The 27,927-nt window shown below is 40.6% G+C and overlaps 1 protein-coding gene, 1 long non-coding RNA gene and 1 other non-coding gene across 6 annotated transcripts in view; 2 read left to right on the plus strand and 1 right to left on the minus strand.

The window, feature by feature from the left end:
• The first annotated feature begins 209 nt into the window (after window positions 1-209).
• LOC124107069 (U6 spliceosomal RNA) lies at window positions 210-316 on the plus strand. The gene has a single exon (XR_006856276.1). It is a non-coding gene; the product is annotated as a U6 spliceosomal RNA (small nuclear RNA).
• A 9,507-nt stretch (window positions 317-9,823) lies between these two features.
• LOC124106916 (uncharacterized) lies at window positions 9,824-27,848 on the minus strand. 2 transcript variants are annotated; one of them, XR_009228667.1, is made up of 3 exons: window positions 27,469-27,848; window positions 16,753-17,010; window positions 9,824-10,328 (listed from the first exon to the last, which is right to left on the minus strand). It is a non-coding gene; the product is annotated as an uncharacterized LOC124106916 (long non-coding RNA). The 2 variants fall into 2 exon arrangements; XR_006856230.2 differs by having other exon boundaries at window positions 27,667-27,847.
• Grhl2 (grainyhead like transcription factor 2) overlaps window positions 27,451-27,927 on the plus strand; it is a 148,214-nt gene continuing 147,737 nt past the window's right edge. For 2 of the 3 annotated variants that reach the window (XM_046464789.2, XM_046464790.2), the window contains exon 1: window positions 27,451-27,808. In XM_046464789.2, coding sequence (XP_046320745.1) covers window positions 27,789-27,808 — 20 coding nt within the window. In that variant the 5' untranslated portion in view covers window positions 27,451-27,788. The remainder of the gene's footprint in view (window positions 27,809-27,927) is intronic. The other variant, XM_046464791.2, reaches the window with a different exon arrangement.

Consider the following 27,927-nt stretch of genomic DNA (forward strand, 5'->3'; position numbering starts at 1 on the left):
ACCTGAAGCTTTGAGCACTTGTATGTTTATCTTTCTCTTCAAGTTCACTCTGTTGGCTCCCTTCACCAGCCAAGTTCAAACAATCTTCTGTCTGGCAGCCACAAAGAACTCCCCAGCCCCCACCCAAAGTAGTTAGAACCAGACAGAGGTTAGGCCGATTTCCATGATCCCTGTGTGTATTCTGCTGCTGTTTCAAAAATTATGCTTTAGTACTTGCTTCGGCAGCACGTATGCTAAAATTGGAACAATGCAGAGCAGATTAGTATGGCCCCTGTGCAAGGGTGACACACAAATTTGTGGAGTATTTCATATTTTGTGTAGTTCTTAGAAGGTTAGTTGACAATTGTATATTCTTTCCAAGAAGTTAGACTCAAGGTATGATGGATAGCACCCAATATTGAGATTGTGACTTTCATACAAAAATATACATGTAATTGATCTATGAAATAAGAACAGAGTGGAGTTCCATTTGAAATGTTGTGAGTGAATATGTTGCTAGTATACACCTTGGAGATGAGAAAGTGTCAACATGTTTCTCCCCTTCATTTACCTTTATAAATAAAGAAAAATAATAAAATTGTGCTTTATCAGGTGCCTACTTCCATAAACTTGTGTTGGCTAACAACATTAAAAACACACATCCAACAGAAATGCGAAAACACACAAAAAAAACTCAACAAAACTCAACCACAGGAAGAGAAACGTGTTCCCAGGTGTGCATTCTGTTGCTTAATTTTCACTTCTGGTAAAACAGAACCGTTAGAGATGCCACAGTGGGAAACTATCAGATTTAATGATCTAAGAGATGCCACAGTGGGAAACTATCGGATTTAATGATCTACTCTGGATTTAATTATTTTGCTACTTATTTTCCTCAAGCCTCAGTTTCCCCATTGGTAAAAATGGGGACAATGCTAGATGTATCTTCTAGGTTTGAAGAACAAAATAAGATAATGCATAAAAAGAGCTTAACATAGGCCAAGCACCGAATGAGCAATCAATTTAGCTGTTACTTTCACTGCATGTTAGGATTTGAATTATATCCATATGGCGATTCTTTTTGATTATGTGCACAGATCTAGATGGGATTTCCCCCTCTGTAGCCTGATGGAAAGAGAGGTGAATGGATGTTATTGGAGTCCCACACGAAGTATCCTAGGAGTAGTTGTGGCTTTATGGATGGCAGCAAGGATGCTCAGGCTGCACTGGAGAGTACATGACTTGGGATTTCCTTAATTGTCCCCTTTGTTGGACATTTTGCATGGGCTGGTTTGGCTTGTGGGCTCTGTGATTATCAGGCATGGAGCAAAGCCAAGAGAGATAATACCCTGTATTCCACCATAGACCAGGCTGTGACCGCCTGATGCACGGTCCTGGAAGACCTCTGGGCCTCCTTGAACTGGTGCTCTCCAAGGAACAATAGAGCTTCAAGGCAACCAATCTCAGAGAACCTTCACATCCTGTGTCACACACAGCCTGTAGCACAAATACCGCCACACGCTCTTTACTGAAACAGAATGCCTAGACACACAGTCATCGCAAGCGCTCATTCCTTAGTCTCCAGGGAGTGGGTGAGAGGTGATCCATGAACTGCTCACATATGCCTCAGCACTCAGCTCCCACACATGCAAAAGCCTCCTTGAACTCCCAGCTTCCCCTTGGCATTGCCTGGGTTTCCCAGGCTCCTGAGGCCAGCACAATTCGTGTTGACCAGTGTGGGGGAGGGGGGCAAGAGCTGTCAATCTAATCCTGCCAGATGAGTCTTCCATGTGGATGTCTGTCTCCTATTCTCGCTCTCCACCCAGTAAGTGCTTTTTCTCTTCAGCCCCATCCTCTCCTCCCCTCCCAGATCTTCTTGCTGCCTGGCACTTAGTAGGCACTTTATAAATAATTTGTCAAATCAGGGTACGATTATAAAGCAAGTGGGCAAAGAAATGAAGTCTACTGCAGGATGAGAAAATGTTTAGAAATAAACCCCTCAAGCCATTGCATTGAGATCCCACAGGTTATAGTCAACTGTCTGTGAACCCCCCAGACAGTTGAGGAGTCCCAGCAGCCAGACAGAGACCAGGTGTCCTGCTCTTGCTGTGACACAGTGTTCTATTTGTTCTTCTCCCTTGCTCTTCATCTATTGCTCTTCTTTGAGAGAGACTTCAGAAAATGAGGAACAGAGGGGTCTGCTTGGGCTTCTGTTGGCCCCATCTCTCACTCGTCCATTAATGAGGGTATAACTTAGGCTGCAATCCAAACCAATAATTGTGGACTGAGCGCCTGCTATGTCAACAGCCAGGTGAAAATGAGGGAGGGCAGGAAACTCAAGCAGAGAGGAGCCGCATGCAGCTTGCCCACCCCAAATGGTCATGTCCAAACCTCAAGTCATGTCTACACATAGACCTGAGAAGGCAGCAGGTTTGCCTGTGTGCTTTTAGTGTGAAAAATATGTGTGTATGCACTTGTGCGTGCATGCGTGTGTGCGTGTATGTGTGTTTGTCTACTGGTTCCAGAGAAAGCCCTTTTCTCCCTCAGGTAAAAGGGAGAGGAAAGGAAAATGTTATGTAAATAATGAGCCCATAACTACACCCTGTTCATGTATGAAAATTCCAAGAATGATTAAACCTGACTGTGGCTCCAGGATAAACAAAAATTTTACATTGCAATCTCCCAGTGTGCTTGCTCTCTCTTGCTGTCTCACACACACACACACAATATAATGGTGCATGTCTACCACCTTGAAACTGGCCCGTAAAGAAGGTAGTAAAGTATGATGGAAAGGCAAAACCAACACTAGTCAAAAGATTTGATCCTTGTCCCTGCTCAGTCACTTAACTACTGTCATCCTGGGCATAACAGTTAATTGCTCCAGGGCTCAACTTGTCTATTTTTAAAAAGTAGAATAGTAATATCATTATTTATCTGCTTTACAAGGATGTTGTGATTACAGTTGTGCTTCATAGATTAAAAACACTCATTAGAAGCTGAACTTGTGTGCTTCACATAGTTGAAGACTTCTTCAAAAGTCAACTGTGGAGGGACTGGGTTTGTAGCTCAGTTTTAGAGTGCTTGCCTAGCATGTGTGAGGCACTGGGTTCGATTCTCAGCACCACATATAAATAAGTAAATAAAATAAAGGTCCATCAACAACTAATAAAATGTTTTTTTAAAAAAGTCAACTATGGACTTCAATATACCTCTTTCAATAGGGAAGAGACCAGCTAGACAGATCAACAAAGAAACAGAAGACTCAAACAATATTATAAGCCAATAATACCTTGTAGATATCTATAAAACACGCTACTCAAAAACAGCATACAAATTCCTAGCCAGTGTGGTGACTGATGTCTGTAGTTTCAATCTCTCAAGAGGCTGAGACAGGAGGAGCACTTGCAATCAAGAGTTGAAGGCCACTCTGGACAACATGGTGAGACCATGAACCATCCCTCCCTATCTCCCACCCCACCAAAAAGGATACACACTTTCTCAAGTATATCCGGAACATTCTTCAGGAAAAACGATATGTTAGCCTATTAAACAAACCTCAATACATTTAAAAAGATAATCATAATAAAAAGAATGTTTTCTGATCATAGTGGAATAAAATTAGAAATGCATAGTTGGAAAAAACTGGGGAAACTCATAAATGTTGAAGATCAAATGACATACTCCTAAGTAACCAATGGATCAAAGAAGAAATCAAAAGGGAAATTAGAACCAAAAAAACCCTTGAGATTAATGAAAATGAATTCACAACTTGAGAACTTACAGGATGCAGCTAAAATAGTGCTAAAAGGGAAATTTATAACTCTAGATGCTTTTAAGGAAAGAAGATCTCAAATAAATAACCTAAACTTCCACCTGATGACACTGGAAAAATAACACGCCAAACTTAAAGCAAGCAGAGAGAAGGAAATAAATTAATAAAACAAAGACTCAAAAACAGAGAGAAAAAAAATCAATGACACAGAAAGCTGGTTCTTTGAAAAGATCAACAAAATTCACAAACATTTAACTTTATTGACCAAAAGTCCCCATGTAAACAGACTTCATTGTAGGTAGGGTGTTCACACCATCTATTCATCTTTTACCAAGGCCACAGAGGCTTTGAGAATCCAAGTATTTTGGCTCCACCAGGGCTTCTGACACTCAACTCCTTCATTTACCTGTGATACCAAATCAAATGCTTGTGTATCTACTCTTAGATGAAAAGAAATAGGTAAATGATTGTAGCGAATTTTACCATGAAATTAAGATCCTAAGTCCTGGAATAAGTCAAATAATTTCCTTCTACTTTTTCATGTAAATCAAAAAGTATCTTAGTTAGATTTGCCTAAAGTACTTCTCCAAGTGTTGTACCTGTTTTTTTCTGGTTCCTTGAGAATAACCCAGGGCTATAATAGATGTGGCAAGAAAGAATTTAAATGATGTGCCTATAAATAGCCTTTCTCTTTCTGGGTCGTAGTGATTCTTCTGGAATTATAATCCTGGACAGGAAAAAGTAGGGCAGTAGAAGAGCTGGGGCATGCATATATTAGAAAACAAGGTCAAGTTGAGGGAATGAGAATTCCCAGAACACTCCCCACCTCTTTCAGTTTTACAGAAACACTGCTCAGGTTCTGTGCAGCCAAGGAGGCAAGACTCAGAGAAAGACAAACTTGGTATTACAATAACAAAATCAAAATCCCAGAACAGTGCTCTGATGGGGGATCCTCTCATGTTGGAGCTTATGCATTCTCTAGGATCTCATGCGGGGGGCATGGGTTGGGGAAGGACCATTTTCAAACATCCAGATTTTGCTCTTTGTAAATAATAGTTTCTCCCTGGATTGCAGCAACATGATATCACTTCATAACACAAGTTGAGCTTACTATTCTCTTTAGTGTGTGTTTCGTTTAGCTAATGAGAGTGTAGAACTTATAGGCAGCGAGGGTTTTTGATCTATTCAAGTGAGCTTGAGCTTGGGTCAGGAGAAGGAATATTGAGACTATAATAATAAAAGATATTATGCATACATACAACTGTGTGTGTGTGTGTGAATGTGTGACAGATGATTGGGATTGAACCCAGGGCCTTGTGCATGCTAGGCAAGTGTTCTACCACTGACCTCATCCCCAGTCCAACAGACAATATTTATTGGGCACTTGGTATATTCACGTAGTGTTTGAAATATTTTATTGAATGAAATTGCTTAATTTTCTCAAATACTCTAATTTTCTCAAATACTGTATTGTTGCCAGTGCTGACTCCATTTTATAGATGAAAGAACTAAGACAGGGAAGTTAATCAGTCCAAGGTCATAAGCAGGTCAGTTGAGTTCCATTAGGTCTGTTTTCTTTCTTTCTTTTTTTTTTAAGAGTTTTTTTCCGGGCTGGGATTGTGGCTCAGTGGTAGAGTGTTTGCCTTGCACATGTGAGACCCTGCGTTCGATTTTCAGCACCACATAAAAAATAAATGAAATAAAGGTATTGTGTCCAATTATAACTAATAAAGAAATAAATGTTTTTTCCACAATGCCTTTATTCTATTTATTTATTTTTATGTGGTGCTGAGGATCAAACCCAGGGCCTCACAAGAACTAGGCAAGCACTCTACCACTGAGCTACAGCCCTGTAACCCTGCTACACAAATATCCCCTTGGAATATTCAGATTTAGAATCTGTCTCTACTAAGCACTATTTATTATTATTATTACTATTGTTATTATTATTACTATTATCATTATCCTCATTATTTCTTTCTTTTGAATTTCTACTTTTCCCCCTCTGCTCATGATCCTCCTTAGTTACTTAAATAATGAAATTAGGAATCATAATATGATAGAAAGTTAAACTGCAGCTGTAGCTCAGTGAGTTCAATTCCCAGCACTGGAAAAAAAAAAAGTTAGAAATGGAAGGGACCTTAGAATTCATGTGAGCTCAGTCTATCTTCTAGAGATAAGAAGATTGAGATCTAGAATTTTCACATGGTTGTTAGATGGTTATTAATTATAGAAGAATTAGTTAAATTCAGTAAACATCAAATAAATTTCAGTAGTTAGAAACCACTGTTATGGTTTGGATCTAGACATGTCCCTCCAAAAGTTCATGTTTTAAAAGCATAATTCCCCATGCAGAAAGGTTCAGATGTAGGGCTTTCAGACAATGATGAGAACTATAACCATATCAGTGGATTAATCCACTTGATAGATTAATAATTTGATTGGACCACTGAGTGGTAACTGTAGGCAGGTGGAGCATGGCTGGAAGAAGCAGGTCACTGAGAGTGTTCCACTGGGGATTATACTTTGCCTGTCTCTCTGTGCCTCAGCTGCTGTGAGTTGAGCAACTTTTCTCCACCATGATGTTCTGCTTCACCCCAGGCCCATAGCAATGGAGTCAGCCTTCTGAATCCATGAGCTCAAATAAACTTTTTTTAATACTGGAGATTTAATCCATGGGTGCTCTACCACTGAGCCACATCCCCAGCCCTATTTATTTATTTAGAGACACTTCATGCTAAATAGCTTAGGGTCTTGCTAAGTTGCTGAGGCTGGCTTTGAATTTGATATTCTCCTGCCTCAGCCTTCTAAGACAATGGGATTACAAGTGTGCACCACTGCATCCGACTCCAAAATAAACTTTTTCCCCCTTTAGGCCATTTTAATCAGGTATTTTGGTCATTGGTATAAAAATTTAACTAACAGTTATTTGTACCAGGAGTGGGGTTGTTGCTGTGACATATCTGACCATGTAGTTTAGTAGTCCTTGGAACTGGTTTGTGGGAAGAGTTCAGAAGAGTTGTGAGATTCAGGCAAAACAGGAGTAGAATGTTCTAAGTGGAGCTTAATGAGTGATTCTGGTGGAAATCCCAGAAGACCAGAAAAATGCAGAGAGTAAAGACTGTGCTCATGAGCTTTCAGATGGGAACGAGGACTCGACTGGGAATTGAAATAGAGGCCATTTGTGTTACATCTTGACAAATAACCAGTCTACATTTTGTCCATGTCCTCAAACTTTCTGTGAGGCTAAATTTTAAAAATGGTGGACCAATTAATCTGACGGTGTAAATTTCAAAGCAATGCAGTGTTCAGGTGATGGCATTAATATTGCTGGCAGTTTTTAGCCAGGTTTATTGTGAGAATCAGAAGTAAAAAGCATGGAGGAAAGATTTTTTAAAACTTTCAGTTTGGCCAGAGAAGAAGCATAGGTAAAATTGGGACCAAGGAAACTATGGTTGTTGAAAAGATTATGGTCACTAAAAAGAACCTAAATACTGAGAGACAATAGAAAAGATGGATTGAGAGCATCTCAGGAGTCAGCAAGCCCACACCCATGGCAGACTCAAGGGTACAAAAGTAAAAAAAAATCATTTAAGAGACTGTGGGGTGTGGGGCACACGCCTGTAATCCCAGAAGCTCAGGAGGCTGAGGCAGGAGGATGACAAATTCAAAGCCAGCCTCAGCAACTTAGTGAGGCCCTAAGCAACTTAGTGAGGCCCTAAGCAACTTAGTGAAACCCCTGTCTCTAAATAAAATACAAAAATGGGCTGGGGATGTGGCTCAGTGGTAAAGTGTTCCTGGGCTTAATCCCTGGCGGGGTGGGAAAAGAAACTATCGGGGCACCCTGCTTGCACAGGAGGCCTTTTAAAATGACTTTTTAAAGTCATTTCCACTGGATTTATTTCACAGTGTTCATTTGCAAAAAGCTGACCAAGAACTATCAAACAATAGGCTTTTCTCATAGATCCTTCTAAAATAAATTCTGGATCTTTCTGTAAATGAGAGAGCTTAACACAAATATTCTGAACATAGGGTGCCTTTAGAATCACCTGAAGAGCTTGTAAAGATCACTTATGTCGGGCTGGGGATGTGGCTCAAGCGGTAGCGCGCTTGCCTGGCATGCGTGCGGCCCGGGTTCGACCCTCAGCACCACATACAAACAAAGATGTTGTGTCCTCCAATAACTAAAAAATAAATATTAAAAATTCTCTCTCTCTTAAAAAAAAAAAAAGAAGAAGAACACTTATGTCTAGACCCATTAAAGAATCTCTAGGGTAGAGCGTCAAGCAACTGCATAGATTTTTAAAAAATTCATCTCCTGGTTAATCCCAAACATAGTGAAGTTTGAATGTCGTTAGCTTACTCAATACTTTTATACCCTATTGCTGCATGGCCAAACTGACACTTTATTTTCTCAAGGACTCCATTGGGGATGGTGAAATAATTTTTTATTCCACCAAGCTGCACTTCCCAAACAGAGTTTGGACATCATCTTAGAAAAGCAAACTTAGCGTGGCTACTAGTGTCTTAACCTGTTTTTTGTGAAAAAAAAAAAAAAAAAAACTACCTTCATAGCATGCAATCATTTCCTAGTATTTAAAAAGCATGCCATTAAGTTTAAGCAAGTGAGTGAAGAAGAGTAAACACAAGCTTCTGGAAGTAAACTGGCTTATGTTTGTCTAATACAGACATGTGTTGCAGACCTATCTGATATCCTTCTGCCTTAATCTCCCCCTCTAATAGCATGCAAAGGTCTTTCTTGGGCTCCCATTTCCACCATTGGTCCCCAAACTAAAACCAAGTTAAAATCTAAAGATAGTGATAAAACAGTAAATATATGCATCCTCCCAACAGAAACAACCAGTCTGCTTGCCCAGAGGGCAAGTGTTCATGTATCAGGAGAAAGGAATGAAAGGAGAGGAAATAAAATGTCATCTGCCCAGCCTGGTCCCAGTGCCTCCTGCACCAAATAAAGAGTCATTTGAATCACTTTGGTTCTTTTTTATTCTACAGAATGGTAAAGATCAGCTCTGTACTGTTTTTAGGGCTGGGGTTGCATGAAACTGCATTTTGTCAGTTTAAATAAGTCATCTTCAATGAGTTAAAAAAATTTTTTTTAAGAGCCTAGGTATCAAATAGAGCTGAAGAAAGCAGGGGGCGGGGGTTAAAGGGCTCATTTGTGATGTTTGCCTTCAGGAACAGGAGAGGGAAAGCAGAACACCCAGGGCTGGGTGATGCAGGCAATCAAGGCACAGGATTAACACTAAACTGAAGGAGGCAGGGACACAGGTTAGATCCAATGTGCCAGTGCATTAATGTAAGCTCTCTGAGAAGCAGCAATGAACAGAGACTAAGGCATCAGGATCCAAAAAAAAAAAAAAAAAGCAATTACAAATGGAAAAAATAATTAAAATAATTCTTATACTTTGAAATAAAAAACTAAGTGTGTGCTAGGAACATTGAATTTCTCTGTGAGTCATAGCTGGGATCATCTTGATACTGATGAAAGGATGTCTGTCAAATGATGGCCTTAGATTTTGACATCTGTGATTTTTATTCCTATAGACCTCTTGTTTCTGCACATTTCACAGCATACAGAAGATTCAACTGTAACACCCCCATACTTCCCTTCCTCCTCTTCCATCTAAGGTTTGGCCCATCTTCGAATGACAAAGAGAGCCCTGAGAGGTGAGAGCTCCCCACCCCATGACCCTTTTGAGCCCAGCATGGGCTGGAGTCAGGGAGGGGGCAGGCTCACCCCCATCAGAGACAGAGTGGCCTAATCAGGAGCCTCAGCCATTTTCCCAGGTGGAAAACTCTGGTGATTAGCCAGATTGTAAGCAGAGATAGGGATCCTCTGGCCAAGGTTTCTTAACCTCTCTTTATTTTTCATTTGCATATTCACCAACAAAGATCCTCATTGTTAAGAAGCTGCCTGAAACCTTTTTATATGCATTTAAACAAAGTGCTTGTTGCTTTCTCTAATCCCTAGGAGGAAGATAGAGAACCAAAGGTTTAGTAAAGTCTTAATACATGCTAGGCCCCTTACAAAAACAGCCATTTAAATCCCTGTTATTTTGGATCCAATGAGGTCAACTTTATTAATTTTATTTTATGTAGATGGGGAAATGAAGCCACAAAGAGGGGATATAACTTTTCTGAGATCACACAGCACACAGCAGTGGAGGCATATTTCAAACCTGGCTCTAGAATCCTTGCTGTTGGTCTCTGTGCCACACAACCTCCTTCTCTACCCTTCTTTTGGCCCATCATTTTCTGATTCCCTCTTTCCTGAAGAGAGGTTTTACCAGGCACTGCATCTTCCTGCTCCTCTCTCCTGATTCACAGTGACAGGGCAGTTGTGGCAGACAGACCCCCACTCCCCACCGTGGGGCCTCAGTAAGCACTTGGGAATCTCTAAACAATTTCAACCTGATGACATTTTATAACCAGAAGGAAGAGTAAGCCGTGGCCTATCTTCTGATATTTCAGTCTTGCATCTCTCCTCTGGCTGTTCTTATGTTCCTCCTTGGGGATATGATGATATGATTCCAGTCCATCTTAGATCTCCAGGGCTCTGGAACAAGAGAGGGCAGGTTTGAAATGCATTGTGGTCCTTGTGTTGGTGAGTTCTGTTTTCACATTTGAATAAGGATAACCACGGACTCTGATGAACAGCACAAGAAAAAATATAAGTGAGGGTCTTAGTGTGGTGGCTGGCTCACAAAAGGCACCTCAGCAAATGCTGCTCTTCTTTCCTCCTCCCTGGAGTGGGAAGCAGAGCACAAGTGCAGAATTGTGTGCCTGTCACCTCACAGCAGTCACATGGCACATTTTGTGGGGCTGGTGAGGGTGCTGAGCAGATGCCAGTAGCCCCCTAGTTGAGGCAAGTTCTTTGCCCTTGTTTCTGATTGCAGAGGCCCAGATCCAGATGACCACCTCAGAGACTTCACTGGTAAATGTGATTAAAAATTGGAGGTGAATGGTGGGGGACTTTAGGGGTTATGCAGAACAGAAGGGGCTATGAAGACTGAAGTGTAATGAAATGAACTTAAATTTAAATGAACTTAAATACAGCTATAAAAGCAGAACAGAGGGCTGGGGAGGTAACTCAGTGGAAGAACCCTTGCTTAGAATGTGCTTGCTGAGGCTGGTCTGGGATATGTGAGCCTCCTGCCTCAGCCTCTGAGTGGCTGGCATCATGGTGCACCGCCGCACCTTGCTTAGTTTTGAATTCAACCAAATACACTCAAGTTTGTCTCCACTGCTTATTAGCTATTTATTGTTGGGTATGTTATTTCACCTCTTTGAGCCTCAGTCTCAGAGGTTTTCTGACATCTATGGAGTTGCTACCACATAGCAGACATTTATGCTCACTTATCATATATATTTCATATATATTTCTTACATAAAAGGGCTTACATATATAAGCACTCTGCAAGATGTTACTACATCCTACTTATATTTTATGTATATTTTATGCCACTGCTTATTTATTTGGTTAATGAATACCTTCTTTTATTTTTTAAAATAATTTTTTTTAGTTATACCCACCAGTAGAATGTATTTTGACATACATACATGGAGTCTACCTTATTCTAATTAGGATGAACAAATATCTTCTGAGCCATGTGCTCAATGACTTCATATGCTTGTGTTCAAAAAACAAATCAGTTCCCCCCTCCTTCTGCTTAACTCACCCCACTGTCACCACAGAGTTCAACTATTACATTGAATCACATAAAATTTCAGATTTCAAAAATAAAAAAAATGGTTAAACACATGCAGAAATAGAAACAACGTTGCTGAAATTCATTTGGAATCTCAAGCGGCCCCAATTTGCCAAAAACAGGTTGGAAGACTCATACTTTCTGGCTTCAAAACTTACCACCAAGTTACAGTAATCAAAACAGAGGGGTATTAACATAAAGATAGACCCATAAACCAATGGGACAGAATAAACAGTCCAGACATATGACGAGGAGATAATTGGCAAGGGGGCTGAGATCATCCAATGGGAAGGGATAGTTTTTTTAGCAGATGGTGCCAGGAAAACTGAATATCTTCATGCAAAAGACCAAAGTTGGACCCTAGCCCAATACTATACAGAAAATGAACCCAAAATGCGCCAAATACCCGAATGTAAGATTTAAGCCATAAAACTTTTAGAAGAAAATACAGGGCAAAAACTTCACAGAAATTGGTTTCAGTAGTGATTGGGGGGGGGGGTATGGAAATCAATGGCACAGCAACAAGAGAAAAAAAACAGACAAGTCAGACTTTCTGAGAAATTTTAAATTTTATTCATCAGAAGAAGCTTTCGACAGAGTTAAAGGCAATCCACATGAGGGAGAACTATTTGCAAATCATACATAGGATAAGGTATCAATAACCAGAATATATAGAGAAATCTTAAAACTAGGCAATAACAACAAAAAAACAGACAATGCAATCTACAGGCAGGGGACTTGAATAGACATTTCTACAAAGAAGATCTACAAATGGTCAATAAGCACATGTAAAGATGTTCACCACCATTAATCACTAAAGAGATGCAAATCAAAGCAATGAGATACCACTTAATATCCAGGGGTGGTCACTACTGAAAAAACAAAAGTCAGATGTTGGTGAGGATATGGAGAAATTGGAACCCTGTGCACCATTGGTGGGAATGTAAAATAGTGTAGCTGCTGGGAAACAGTATGGGGTTTCTCAAAAAATTAAAAATGGAATCACCATTTGATGCAGCAATTCCACTTCTGAGTATATATGAAAAAAAAAATTGAAAGGAGAGTCTCAAAGAGACTCATTTGTACACTCATGTTCAGTAGCATTATTCCCAATAGCTAAAACATAGGAGCAACCTGTGTGTATATCAACAAAAGAATGAAAGAGCTAAATGCAGTGTATACATACGATGGAAAACTATTCAGCTTTATAAAGGAAGTTATGACATGTGCTACCTGGATCAACCTTGAGGACATTATACTGAGTGAAATAAGCTACATACACACACACACACACACACACACACATGTGCACAACCCCCCCCCAAAAAAAAAAAACTAAATATATCATTCCTCTTACAGTAGATAGAGTAGTTAAAACCACACACAAAAAATCAAAAATCAAAAATACATAAAATGGGAGTTGCTGGGTGGGGGGTTGGTGAGGGAGAAATGTGAGTCAATATCTAATGGGTACAGAATTTCCATTTGGGAAAATTAAAAAGAGGTATGAGATGAATGGTAGAGATAATCACACATTATGAATGTGTTTAATACCACTAACCTGTACAACTAAAAATTGTACCACAATTAAAAAAAAACAGTAATGTTTAAAGTGGTTAAATAGCAATTGCATATGCTCCAACATAATATGGAAGGGAGAAGTCCTGCTTGATTTACAGCAGTATCCATCTGCCAGTAGAAACTTGATTGGATTCATTTTTTCTTTTTCTTGACTTCTAAGAAGGCAATTCCTCTCTGTGTCCAACTACAACTAATATATATATTAGTTGTAGTTGGACACCACACCTTTATTTTACTTATTTACTTTTAGGTGGTGCTGAGGATCTAACCCAGCACTTCACACGTGCTAGGCAAGCGCTCTGAGCCACAACCTCAGCCCACCATCTTTGGATTTATTAAATCTGAATCCAAAAGCAAGTCATCAAAATAAACTGTTGAACACTCACCTAGGCATAAAACCAGAGCTCAACAGCAGTGTCCCACATTAGGAGCTGACAAGTGGAAAGGAGGATACAAAGGTGAGACAACAGAGGTGGGCAGGCTAGACAGACTGACCACAGCCTCCAGCCTCAGCCCGGGACAGGCCAAGGCTGCTTGGGCTCTCTCCCTTTCCTGAAGCCAATCCAATTAAGCAAGAGGTACCTGAGAGAAAATGGTAGAGTCACTCCTTATGTCCATAGGTTCTGCACCTAGCTATTCAACCAGCTGTGGATCAAAAATGTTTTGGGGAAAAAAATTGTCCATGCTGAACATGTGCAGACTTTTTTCCCCTTGTTATTCCTGAACGACACAGTATGGCTATTTACAGCATTGACATTGTATGGATCATTACAAATCATCTAGAGATGACTTAAAACATACAAGAGGATGTGTGTAGGTGGTATGCAAATATTAAGCCATTTTACATAAAGGACTGAAGCATCCTTTGATTTTAGTATCTGTGGAGGACATGGGGTGGGGGGAGGGTGTCCTGGAACAATTCCCTTGTGGATAAAGAAGGATGACTATACTCCTTGGAACCCAGGTGAAGTACTGGAAAAGGAGACTTCTGGAAAATCTTCTGCCCAGATGTAATGGTCCTTCTATAAAAATTGGGGCAGCTCATAGAATTCGACTCTATTAGCATGAAAATGCCTTTGGCCAAGTGATTACCATATCTCATCAATAACTGCTGTCAAGGGCAATTATCTATCATTATCTATGTATTGCCTTACCCTTTTAATTAGGATGCTAATGTGCAGTGTAAATAAAGCCTTCTTTGCTAATTTCAGTTGCGTACAAAGAAAAGTCTTTTTTTCTTTTTCCTCCCCCCCTAGGGTTCTGGGGACTGAATTTACTCCGGTTCCTGAAGTGTGGAAAAAGTAAACACAGTTTTGTTTGGATTCCACCCTTCAATTTCTCCAGACTAAGACACAGCAAAATTCCAGAAAGTGACCCCAAAGAAAATAATTGTTTTGGGGCATGAAAATAATGAAAGCATGAGAATGTTAATGGTAAATGAAATGCAAAAGCAACAACAACAACAACAAAACCCTAGAGATTTTATAATTAAAGAGATTACAAAGGAAACACTTGACCTATTTTCATGTGCTTTGCATTTCCACAGAAAGGTAAGCGATTTTAAAATTTGTTAAATTTTACCGAAGCAGGTATTCATGCCATTAAAAACAAGGTCTCAGGTGGCAGTCAATATCTCACATGGTTACATCAAATTCTGATACAAGAACTTAATGAAACAATTATGAGAAGTATAAAAATATACATTTAAAAAAATCTCCAGGCACAGTGACACACACCTGAAATCTCAGTGACTTAAGAGTTTGAAGCAGCAGGATCAGAAATTCAAGGCCAGCCTGGGCAACTTAGAGAGATCCTGCCTGAAAATAAAATAAAAAGTGCTGGGGATGTAGTTCAGTGGTGGAGAGTTTGCCTAGCATGTACTAGGTTTGATCCCTGGTACCACTGAATGAATAAATAAATTAATTAATTAAATCATCTACCTAAGTGAACTTAGTATTTCTTTGTGGTCCTGAATGATCCTTGCTTGCAGAGTAGACTAATTAGTGAGAATTTACTTACCTCCAGAGAATGTGCTAATAGCTCCTCAGGGTACAGGTGTCTCACTGGACATAGCCAGCTCATCTCTGGAAACAGCACATGGCATAGTGGGTCAGCACGGACAGACCCACCAATGGGATGGCATGGGCCATTTGACCCAGAGCTAACACACTCTGATGGCTTCTCCCTGGGATATGGCCTAAGTCTTGAGCTAAGGGGCAGCACAAGGCATGACAGTGCCCTGAGTTGACCTCAACTAATGCTGACTACCTAACAGTCAGGAGCAGACCAGCTTCTGCCCTTCCTGAACCCAGATGTTCAGATTTCCCTTTGAGTCTGTCAGCTGCCCAAATCTTTCCATTGAAATCTGGTCCTGGTATAGGTTGTCAGAATTCATTTCTTCTAATTGTAACTGAAAAAAATCCTGAGGGACACAGCTCCATAGCAGTGTGTGTGCTTGTGTGTTTTCAGCCTGGAGAATTATCAGTACACTTGTACACCATGTTTTAGTGGACACCTATTGGATTGTCAGTCTGATCCTTCTAAATTGATGGTGGGTGCTGGAGAAGAGGCAGGAAGGGATAGCTGTTTCTACTTGAGCCTGCCTGCCTGCCTGGAAGCTGCAGACTGGCCCACGGATGAACAGCTGACCTAACCTAGGCCAATCCGATTTTTTTCTCCTAGGCTTTTGGAAGGGGAGTAGGGCAAGAGGAGTGGCAGAGGAAGACAGGGGGAGAGAGAATGGCTGAGAGTTTTCTCCACGTGGCTTACACAGTGGACTCAAAAGCAGAGCAAAGCAGATTGCCAAGAAAGAAGGAAGGGCCTGGTCAGAGAGAAGCCCAGGAAGAGGCAGCAGGAGGGTGCTCCGGGCCCTGTGACAGCCCCTGTGACAGCCCCTGGCAGCAGCCCTCTTTGAGGGCTGCCTGCAAGTGTGTCTTTGGATTCTGTGGGACACCCTGGATCCTTATAATGTGATTCCACTTGTAACCAGCTCAAGTGGGTTTCTGTATTTGCAATGCAGAATGCTAACTGGATCAAACAAAAGTTCCAAGTGCTGTGGGAACCCAGTCCAGAGAATGACCTACTCTCTTGATGTGAGAGGGGTCTTTTAAGGATGCCCAGATGAGGTGGTGTTTCATTCCTCTTTTGTTTAGGACCATAGGACATCTGCCCTCCTTTCCTTACGCACTATAGTGCTGTATCTGGGGTCTTGCATATTATACTGTGCTGCTCCAAACTTAGCAATGAAACCTGTGGGATTAGTTTAATTCTATTTATAATGGAAAGCAGCTATGTGAATGTAGGTACCTGTTTTTTATATTTAGGGTAACTATTCCCAAGATCCTTACAGAATTAGGATTCCAATGTTGGCATATTTCCCTTGGGATGCCACATTGTACTGCATATAATCACTTCCATTTGTATGTTCCATGAATACAGAGCAGATTTCCACCATAAATTAGGATTTCAAGCAATCAGACATTGATGCTGTCCTCCACAGGAGCACCAGCAATGGTCACATTTCATGAGTTTTACCCAACCTTTTCCTGTCATGGTCGGCACATCTAAGAATTATTTGGTCCCATCTAAATCCTCGTTAACGCCATTCAATAAGAGCTAACTGGAGGGTGGTGTTTATACCTGCCTTTTCCTCAAGAGAATACCATCGTTGGTGGTTTGCCAGTGGCTTACCTGATTTGAAAATTTGGGAAGATAAACTGGGTATGTTTGTTTGGCTTCTTGCTTTCAACTTCATTCTCTTGAACAAAATCTGCTGGAGGGTTTAGTCTGTAGGCCTGAGCATGGGTGGGGTTGGAACCTGGAATTCAGTCTGCAGGCTCCAAGTGGCTTGCTCTTCCATCAAATTGCATTCTCAGTGGTGCCTCTCTCAATGGAAAAGGTGACATTTTGGCCTCCATCTTCAACCTCTGTTTCTTGCCCTGTTAAGAACTTAGGTTGGAAAAAAGATGCAGTTCATTGGTGTCCTCCTTGGAGACCTCAACAAACTGCTCCTCCCTTTTTCCAGCCCTGTGTTCAGCACATTTAGTTGGTTCCCTGTGCTGATCAGGGAAAATCTCCTTTGCTACATTCAATAGATGCTGTTATAAGCCCTCCGTCTGTAACAGCTTTAAATGCCCTGGCATCAAATTCCTCACTACATTATTGCAGCAACTTCATTTTATTCAGGTACAAAAACAAACTCCATCCTCATTTTCAGTTTGGTAATGTTTTCATCCTGTATTGTTTCATTTATCCTAGTTCTTCATTTGATTTCCAAAGACAATATGTGGCCTTTAAAGTCAGTCATTCTTTACATAACAAACACCGAACAATATTCTTAATTTCTATAGAGAAATAGGATCTCTTTAAATTTTTTGTCTGAACTTTTTTCTACATTAATGATAAAGACGTGGGTGTGGGAAAAAATGTTAGAAAAATAGTAGAAGATTGATGATTAATAAGAACTGCCACTCAGCCTGAGGATGGTAGAGATGCAAAGTTTGGCAGAAACTGAACAAATAAGAGACACCTTTGCCTAGGGCCATTTTTGCCATTAGGGCCCTGTGTTGCCAGATCATTTTTTTTTTAAGAAGATGAAATCAATTTTCATGGGAAATTTTACTTTAAAAATACTGTATTCGGGGCTGGGGACGTGGCTCAAGCGGTAACGCGCTCGACTGGCATGCGCGGGGCGCTGGGTTTGATCCTCAGCACCACATAAAAAATAAAAAAAATAAAGCTGTTGTGTCCACAGAAAACTGAAAAATAGATATTAAAAAATTCTCTCTCTCCTCTCTCTCTCTAAAAAAATAAAAAATAAAAAAGGCATTGTGTTGTGTCCATCTACACCTAATAAATAAATAAATATTTTTAAAAAATACAGTCTTCGGTTTTTGTTTTGTATTGTTTTAATCACTGAGCATATCAACAAAATACATTCTTGGACTGAATTCCTCCCATCCCCCATCCCCCAAGGGCTGCCAGTTTGCCTATCATCAGAAACAACCATGAGTTTCTAAGGTTGTTTGGGGGAGGTGGCTGCCTATATCATGAAATCTGTGTCAGGGAGGGTCTAGGCCCCTCTTAGGGACAGGCAGTCTTCCCTTCAAGCGACTGAGTTGCCTGCAGCGGGGAGAGCAGGGGTGGGGAGGCTAGATAGATCCTGGCTAAGGACTCATTTTGCATTTGCCTGGGACAACCCAGGTAGCTGGTGACTCACCAGTGCTTTCTCCCAGATTCCAAGCCTGCAAATTCCACACTAAGACCTTTCTTTCCCTTCACTTTTGTTTCCCTTCTAATTTACCCATTCTCTCGGCTTCTATATATTTTATTTTCACAAGTCTTTTTGATAAGTTGTATTCAAAACAGGTTTGTTTCTGTTTTCGCTTTAACTTTGAAAACTATATATATATTCAGCAGGCAGCCTTCAAAAGTTCCCCTTGAGGGGCTGGGGATGTGGCTCAAGCCGTAGCGCGCTCGCCTGGCATGCATGCGGCCTGGGTTCAATCCTTAGCACCACATACGAACAAAGATGTTATGTCTGCCGAAAACTAAAAAATAAATATTAAAATTCTCTCTCTCTGAAAAAAAAAAAGAAAGAAAAATAATTTTAAAAAAAAAGTTCCCCTTGATCCTGCCTTCCTGGTGTAATTCTCTGACACTTGAACAAATATTGATCTGCGATTGGTTTTTCCAATAGCTGACTTAAGGAGTAAGACCCGAGGGCATCTCTAATATCTAACATCGCAATGGGAGCCAGAAGGAGCTATATATAAGTGGCTCAGAGATTGTCAAGATACTCTCTGATGGTTTATGGCAATTGACCACAAGAACCAGGAAGGACACCTGCATTAAGCAACATCATAGGGCTCTCTTCCTGGCAAATTAACAGTTTATAGCCTGGAAACCTTCAACAAGGAGATCATCCATGGCCTCAGAAACCCTCCTGCACATGCCTTCTACCCTGTACCTGTACTCATGGCTGTATGTATAAACGTGGCTATATAACCAATGTGATCCTGCAATCTGTACACGTGGAAAAATAAGAATTCATACCCCATTTGAATCAAATGTATGATATGTCAAGATCATTGTAATGTTTTGAGCAACTAAAAAAAAAAAAAAAGAACAGAGGGGAAACTCAAGAGTCCTTTTCAACTACTCTACCTTTAAAACAGACAGACTAGAGGAAAGAAAAAAAGGAGAGGAGTGCCCAGACTGAAAACAACCAAACAAGTCCTTCATTTCCATTGTTTAGGAAATTCCCATTTAGGTTATAGAAAAAAACCTTTTTACTTGCTATTCTCACAATTATAACCTATTTTAGGCTATTATTTTTCTTTGATAATCAACCATTACTACATTTGACTTCTGTATAGTTGTGTTAGTGCTCCATTTTTATTACTCAAATAAATATTCTATTGGTGGGTTGTCCTTTGAGAAATGTGAAAAAAAAAATTATCACCTGTACCATGAAGCTGTTAATACTGTGAAATCACTGTTGATTTTAAAACCAAATGTCAGTCTCCCACTTGCTTAAGATAATCTAGTTTGTCCAAATATTGAATGAATATTCCTTAACCTCATGGAAGGCAGATTCCACTCTTGATCTACACTGGCCAGATGACCTAGCTCTGGCCAGTGTAGATCAAGACACTACACAAGTAGATGTGAAATGACAAGTGTGGTAAGTCTTTTAAGAGGAGAAACATTGTGCTACATGAATAAATAATGGAGAAATATATCTTCCCAGTATACCTCCCCTTAATATGGGAGAGCTGAAGAGCCCTCCCTGAGGGAGAGACGATTGAGCACTGAGCCATGGGAAAATTGGGAGTTACTTAGATGAGGGAGGAAGAGTTTTGAGATTTATCTGCCAATACAAAGACCCCAGGCAAGAGAGAACCTGATATGTTTGTAAGTTGTTCTGTAATATCTTAGACTAATTTTATTTCGATTAAAAGTGAATATAAATACATATATTTGCATATACATATATGTATATACATATATATATATATGTATACACAAGTCTAAAATATATTTGTGGGTGAACTATATAGTTTTAGTCAAATAATTACATTGAGTAATGGTAGTGAAAATAACATTGATATTATAGAAATACAGCAATCCATACCTGGTTCCTTCCCATTTTCTAGTTCTAAGAGATAAACCTTTTTTTTTATTACTTTAGCTTTTTTTGAAAAATTCTAGCATTTACTTCTATATTTCCAAATTATTAGCTAATGGGCTAACCCAGAATGTATTTCCAATTTTTCCTTTCTTGCCTGCCTCCACCTCAGGGCTTGGGAAAGCCAGCCATGCTTCACATGGTGTCATTGTGTGCCCTGGTTCTGGCCCATGAGACATCAGATGAGGGTCTGTTGAGGCTTCTAATGTCACTGCTGTCATCACTATCCTGATGAATGGCAGGGACACGCCTTCCTCTTCCCTGCTGCTGGAAACAGTGGCTAGAGTTGAAGCCACCCTCTTGGGCCCACAGAGAAAATGCTAGCACAATCTCCAAGATGCCAGGCCAATATCACTGAGCTTCAGAACCAAAGCTAGTGTTGCTAACTTTCAGACCATCCCTTTGTTAAGTGAGAAAAACTGAATGCATTTTTCTAGATCTTCATCAGCAAGGTTGAGCAAATAAAGAAATGCTATAAGAACTTATGGAACATCTGCTGTATTCCAGGTGAACTGGCTTCCTCATTCAAGCTTCTGAGATGGGTAAGCAGAACAGTTAGGATGCTCAGAGCAGCCAGCTGGTAGGGGCCCAGCATGGCTAGCTTTCAATTGATGAGTTTTAGGCAATAAGTGACTTGCTATTGTGCTAAGGATGATTTAACTTTCTTCCACAACCCTCCCCTTCCTTCCCACCCACACATCACCAGTAGCTTCCTCCTTCTATCTTCTAACCCTGTGGTGTATAACTAGGCAAGAACTCTATCATTGAGCTACAACCCCAGCCGTGGATGCAATTTATCTTCTAATGTATTTATTATATGAGCTCTGTCTCATCTCTGTACTATCTTCCTCAAAGTTATCCTTTTTGTTAGACTTTTGTTCTGGTCTTGAGCCTACATTCTGGAAGCGCTTCTCAAATATTGGTGATCCCTGGCCTCATGCTTATATTTCACAGTATAGCATAAAAAGCCTGCCAGATGGTCTCTTAGGGACAATGAACTTTGTTGAAAGGAGATCTCATAGAGAGGTCTCATCCTCCCTCTTTTCTCACTTTTTTCTTCCTTTCCTCTGTCTCTCCTACTCTTTTTCTTCCCACTCTTCCTTCTTTCTCTTTCTCTCTCTTTTCTTTCTTTCTCTTTCAATATCAGCAGACCTTTTCTCTAGGAATTTATTCAGAGAAAGACCCTCTGATCTCCTACCTTAGGCAGAGAGACATGGTGATGGTGGTGCTGGTGGTGAACCCTTGGGTCCTGGCTCAAAGGTTATGTGGAGGAAGCTCGGAGATGGTATCTCACTGATGAGCTGCAATCTTTGCTTCCTCTCTTGATTCAAAGCCTCACTCTTGAGGGTTCTCCTGATGCCCACAAGCCTGAAGTCTTCCTGCTTCAATTTGACTAGAATACACTTCTGTCTCCTGCTAACACAGAGAAGGGACGGTGCCTTGGGCTGAGGTTGAAGAGTCACCAAGGTCAGCTCCAGCAAATGAGACGTTAGCTCTTTTGAAGAAATATGAAAACCTCAGCTGACTGCTGGTTGAATAGGTGGCTCCAAACTTCAAGGGAACTGCCATTGCACACTTAGCTGGTTGAGTTATAACTCCTTCACCAGTTTCAAATCCAGGCATCCAGGTATATCTTATTCTTCCAAAGATTCCTTCTTGGGGTTAATAGTTGACTGAACAAGATAGTGTTTTTATAGTGCAAAACAACTAGGAGATACCACCTGTTACTGGCCCACAGTAGATTCGATGATGCACCTGCTACAGTGGCCCTGTGTAGAACACATAGTGGGACAAGGAGCAGCAGGAAGACTTATTTGACTAGATCTGCAGTTCTTTAAAACTGGATTCTTCTGCCCAGATATCCCATAATGGCATTCATGTCCCCAATTTTCACTATAAACAATTCACCATAATAAAATGACAATAGTTTAGCATTAAATACTAAACTTTCTACTTGAAGAAAATAGAATTAGTCATCTTAATGGATGGTAAAGACCATTGTTTAAGTGACAATATAAATGATATTCTTTTCCTCACTAGAATTTAAATAAAATTTTAATCTCATAGAATAATTTAGCCTTAAAATGGTACTATCTTGTTACTACCTTTTATGTGAACATGTTTTGCTTCTGACTCCTAAAAAAGCTATCAAACTCCAGACAGTGCTGAAACTCCTAAGATCATGATGCATACTATGGAAGATTCCAGGCTCATGTTTTTAAATGTGCTAACTGTTCTAAATAACAGCAGTGATCAACCATTAAATAAAATCACTGGGCTAGGCATGGAATAATCCATACACGTAAAATCCACAACTTACCCCCTGATTGTTTGCTAGAAAACTCCATGTTCATGTGAGAACAATGATTTCCAATGGCCAAAGATGTGCTGCTTCATCCTGTCAGAATACCATATCACTGTGCTTCTCCAGCTCAACCATGCATCACTACACAGGTGGGTTTTTTTTTTTTTTTTTTTAAGAAATACATGCTGCTGCTCACTTCCTTGAGTTTCTGATTCAGTGGGTCCTGGGTCAAGTTAGTGAATTCGCATTCTTAACAAGCTCCCACGTGATCTGCTGACAGTCCATCCAGGGACCACATTTTGGGAACCACTGTTGAACTTCAATATTTATGGATGTAAATGATTGGAGAGAGAATAGCATAGTCTCATGATCTATGTGACAGAAACTTGCATATTTATTTACAATTCCTCTGCCAAAGGAATCAAAACAATTGAATAACAGAGGTAATTTCATGACTGAAAATACAAAATCATCCACTAGAACCTTATTCATGAGTCTAATCAATCAATATACCAAGAATTAGCCAATTAAGGGACTATCAAGCCACATAATCAAAGTTGAGTTATTAGATAGTAGAGAAGAAGAAAGGAATCTTTACCACTATAAACCAATGAAAGAAATAGTTTAGCCATAAACAATGTGTGTTTTTTGCACAAATGATTTTGGGACAGTTTGGTAAAAGCTTTTTTATAAGATTGGAAATAGAAGTCTGAATGATGTAGACAGATTGACCTGTACTTGTTTATCTTCATTTCCCTCCTAAAGAATAGTAAAGGAACATCAAAGGACATATCCAAAGGGACAAAGAGAATGAAGAAGAATCATCAGCAAGAGATGTACTTAAACACAATTCTCAAAGATGGGGTGGAAACTAGTTTAAAATTATAGAAGAAGTGATACTCTAAAGTGGTCATAGAGGTCAGTACAGAAAAAGCCTGGTCGCCCTACAAAACCCCTGTGATCTAGGGCTTGGAGATGCCAGAAATCATCATAGAGGGGTGCTGATGAGAGACCTCAGGATCGCAGAAGGATAAGGGAGAGGTGAGGAGCAAAAGTCAGGGGTCTGGGTAAATACTGGCAATTGAGTCATTGAGCCCTCTGCCATCAGAGCTTTCGGCAGTCATCGACAGTTGGCAGTCACAAAATTTTACTCTCCATTCACAAGTAAGAATGTGGTCAAAAGAACCTCATCAGAAGCCCTGTGGGGGAGGGGAGTGTGCTTGCTTACTGGGGGACCTGCTAGGTGATGATCAGGTGAAAGCCTGTCTCTTCCTGCAAGTAGATCCCAAATATCAGAGACCGAAAGTCTTTTCTTTTGGGCTCTTCAGTCTCTTATGAAAAAATGCCCTCAGATCTTGTTGCCTCGTTTCTTGCAGCCAGCTGGAGAAACAGGAGAGAGGCGTTTCCACCAGGCACAAAGAAAGGCAGGAGTAAAGCCCTGCAGGAAAGGAAGAAGCATGAAAAGCTGTACAGTAAGCAGTGGCTCGCCCGGGCCCCTTCCCCTGAAAGGCTTCCAGAATGTTGGCAGCCAGGTGAACGCCCCGCCCCCTCAGGCAAGAGACTGTAGGAGATTTCTCTTGAGAAACTGAAGAGCCCAATAGAAAAGACATCTAGTCTCTGATATTTGAGATATCTTCCTATGAAAAAGCAGGCTTGATCAGCACATGCAAGCCCACCAGTGAGCAGGCGCACTTCTCCATGCCCACAGAGTTATGTGGAGAGGGTCTTACAACCTTCATTCTTACCTATGAATAGACAGCAGTTTTGGTGACACCTCTACTATGGTGTCACCAAAACAAATGCATGGGGGAAAGAAAGAAACCAAAACAAGGCAAGAAACAGAATAAAAACTATAATAACTAAAAACAGAATTATTGCATCTATGACATAATCACAGAATCATATTGAAAGGATAACAGAAAACACAAAATGAAAGCTTAAAATACCTGAGATAATTTCAATAGCAAGTAAAAGAAGGAGATATCCTTCAAAATAGAACAAAAGACAAATGTCCAGGAGGAGGAGGAGGAGGAGGAGGAGGAGGAGGAGGAGGAAGAAGATTCTAAGAGTAATTGGAGTCTAGCATAGTAGCACACACCTGTTGGCAGGAGGATCCCAAGTTTGAGGCCAGCCTGAGCAACTTAGTGAGATTGTTTCAAAATAAAGAGAAATAAAAATTGTTGGAAATGTAGCTTAGTGGTAGAGTACCCTGGATTCAGTTCTCCAGTACTTAAAAAGAAGAAAAGATAACCCAGAAAACCCAATATTCAACTAAGAAGAGTTTTGAAAAGAAATAACAAGTGTAGTCAAGCATTAAAAGCTTTCTATGTGTCTGACACTGTTTGAAGAGACTCAGATGTATTATCAAGGTAATTACTATTATGATCCTCATTTTATAGATGAGGAAACTGAAGCACAGCAAAACTAAGTGACTTGCCCAAGGTCATATGGTACAGTTAGGATTTGAACTCAGGCAATCCGAGCCTTCATGTGTTTAATTACACTACTAGGATGACCTGAGAGGATATTATTATTATTATTATTATTATTAAAATTTTTTAGTTGTAGTTGGATACAATACTTTATTTTTTTATGTGGTGCTGAGGATCGAACCCAGTGCCTCATATGTGCTAGACAAGTGCTCTACCACTGAGCTACACCCCCAGCCCCTGAGAGGAAATTATTGAAGAAATATTTTAAAATAATGTCCTGAACTATATATAAGCTCCCAGACTGAAAGTGTCCAATTGAGTGACCAGCATGATGAACAAAAGAACATCTGGATTAAGGCGTATAATTATGACATTTCAGAATACTAGACATAAAAAGATCATTCTGCAAGTTTCCAGAAAGAAAAATTCCAAAAGGAATGGGAATCAGGATGACAATGGAATTCTCAGCAGTAATACTGAAAACTTGAAGATTCTTTTTAAAAAGTAATTTTTATGGGATTATCAACGAAAAAGTTCAATTTAAGATTCTACACTTGGTCAAACTCTCCATCAAAAAGTAAAAGTTGAAGGCATTTTGAGTATGTAGGAATTCAACATTTTACCTTCTATACCCTTCTTGGACCGTTATTGGACCATGTGCCATAGAAAATGAGGCACAAACCAAAAAGGCGCCAGAAGCAGAAAGGGAGTTCTCACCTAACAAATTAAGGAGCATCCCTGAATGACAATGGAGCAGCGATCCACAGAGATACTCATCTCCATTGTAGCACAACAGCGCAGTCCTGGAGGATGGAGGAAAGATAGAATTGCTTGTTTGATCACTTGAAAAATAAATTAGATGGTCATTTGATAGATCAGTTGTAGAAAAATACCAGGCATATGATCAAACAGACAAAATATTTTATAAGAAAGAAAACAAGCATAGTACACTAGTTGGCTGTGCTGTCCCTGATGTTTGTGCTATTTAGTCCCTAAACTATGAAAATGGCTAGAAGGGGAAACTGGGTAGAGTGAAAGGGCTAAATCCTTACCCAAGGCAACAGGTGGTCAAAGCACAACTTCTATATTAATAAGTCAAGAGATAGCAGCATAAATTGTTTCAAAACAGGGAGGGAAATGACAATAGAGACAGCTGAAAAACGGAATCATCTGAAAGGGAGATAAAGAAGGTAGAGTTGTTTTGTGTTGAAATATGTTAAAATATATTATGTTTAAAAGGTATACGTGTGGATATACATATAATTGTGAAATTCATTTGCTGAGAATGAAAACGTGCAACAACCAAACCTTGTTTTATTATGTAATTTTTTCAGGAATTTGTGATCCATAAAAAATTAAAATAGAAGTTGTATCAAGTCTGATAGCATTTGCATTAACTTGTAGTAAAATATGGTAAGCTTTCCATGTCCTCCGTTATTTTCACAATCCACGTGTATGGGCTAGATCCTCGTCAGAACTTCCACAAATACTTCACTCCGGTAGCAGCGGTTATAAATTACACCTTTGCTAATTCGCGTTGTTCGAACCAGGAGGAACCGAACCACAAGAAAGCCAGTTTCATCCTGCATTGTTCCCCTAGCAACCATATTAAACTGCAAGGATAAAGAACCTTTGTAGTAGCTGCTTCTATTGAATTACAATGTAAATGTTGATGCCTGCCTGGAAACGTCAAATGACAACAGGGTTATAGAACGGATTCAGCGGTTGTTGGCAGCTCTGGAATCCCAGGCTGCAGAGTTGAGATCAAAGAAGGGCTCCTGGACCATGTTAAGTGTCTATTCAACCAAATCTCCTTTTTCTATCAAAAGCTCGCCATTCCTCATCAGCTCAGCTCATGAAAGGATGTCCACCTATTTGAAAAGCTGTAAACTACCTGGATACGAAAAGTGTTTGTTGTAGATAAGAATGTTAAAAATGCAATTACGCAACAGACTCCACATACTTTGTGTTTCTTTCCCGCCTTAACAAAAAAGTAACTTTAGTCCCTTACTGTTTTGCCGCAAACACTTCTTTTACAGTGGGGTACTGAATGCCTTGTGGTGTGTTGCCCATTTGATTCCGGTTTGCATGGGATTTCTGAGTTCAGTTTTCCATCGTCCTTCCGTTTGACCCACAATCCCTAGTGCTTGCAGGTGCTGCTTTTTCCCCCCGGTTCCTTCTCTCCCACCAGTCCCCCGACCTCCCCAACCGGCCTCGGGGAAGGTGTACAACGTAGCTGAAAGTCTGTTCCAAGCACTGACCCTCAGCTCCCGCAGGCTGCCGCTGAGCTGCAAGCGTGCCACCGCTCCACTCAGGTCAACTTCGGAGTGAGTTACCTGCACTTGGAGAAGGGCCTTACCTGAGCGCGCCTCTGCCAATGGCAGCTCACCTGAGGGAGCTCCGCAGCCAATCACCGCGCAGCTCGTCCCTCGGGCTTGTACCCTTTAGTGAAAGAATTCAGCTCCTTGCGAGAAAGTTACCTGTGGCCGCCCAAGTCCGCCACTTTCTGCTCTGTGTCTGCCCATTGCCACGATCCAGGAGGACTCCGCGCCGCCCGGCCGCCTCCGAGCTCGGGCCCCATGTGAGGGGCCCCCCCTTATCCCACCTTTCCGGCTAGGTGAGGGCGCGAGCGGGCGAGCGAGCGAGAGTGGTGAGGGGGGACGGAAAAGCAGAATTACCTGTAGCTCTTGTTCTGCCATCTCGGGCGCTCTCACACACCTTCACCTGCACAGACTTGAAAGTCCAGTTTCACCAGAGGCTGAGGCTCCAGGAAAAGGGGAGCGAGTTCATTGGATCAAACATGTCACAAGAGTCGGACAAGTAAGTGGATCACACGCGCCGGCTGCTGCTGCTACCACTTTGGGCTGATGGCAACTGGTTTGTTATGTTTTTTTTTTTTTTTTTTTTTAAGTTGCTATTGTTGGTATTTTTTTTCTTTC

Source organism: Marmota monax, unplaced genomic scaffold, assembly GCF_021218885.2.
Source record: "Marmota monax isolate L192 unplaced genomic scaffold, Marmota_monax_Labrador192_F-V1.1 WCK01_AAM20220418_F8-fsc00003, whole genome shotgun sequence".
In the NCBI taxonomy this organism is placed as follows: domain Eukaryota; kingdom Metazoa; phylum Chordata; class Mammalia; order Rodentia; family Sciuridae; genus Marmota; species Marmota monax.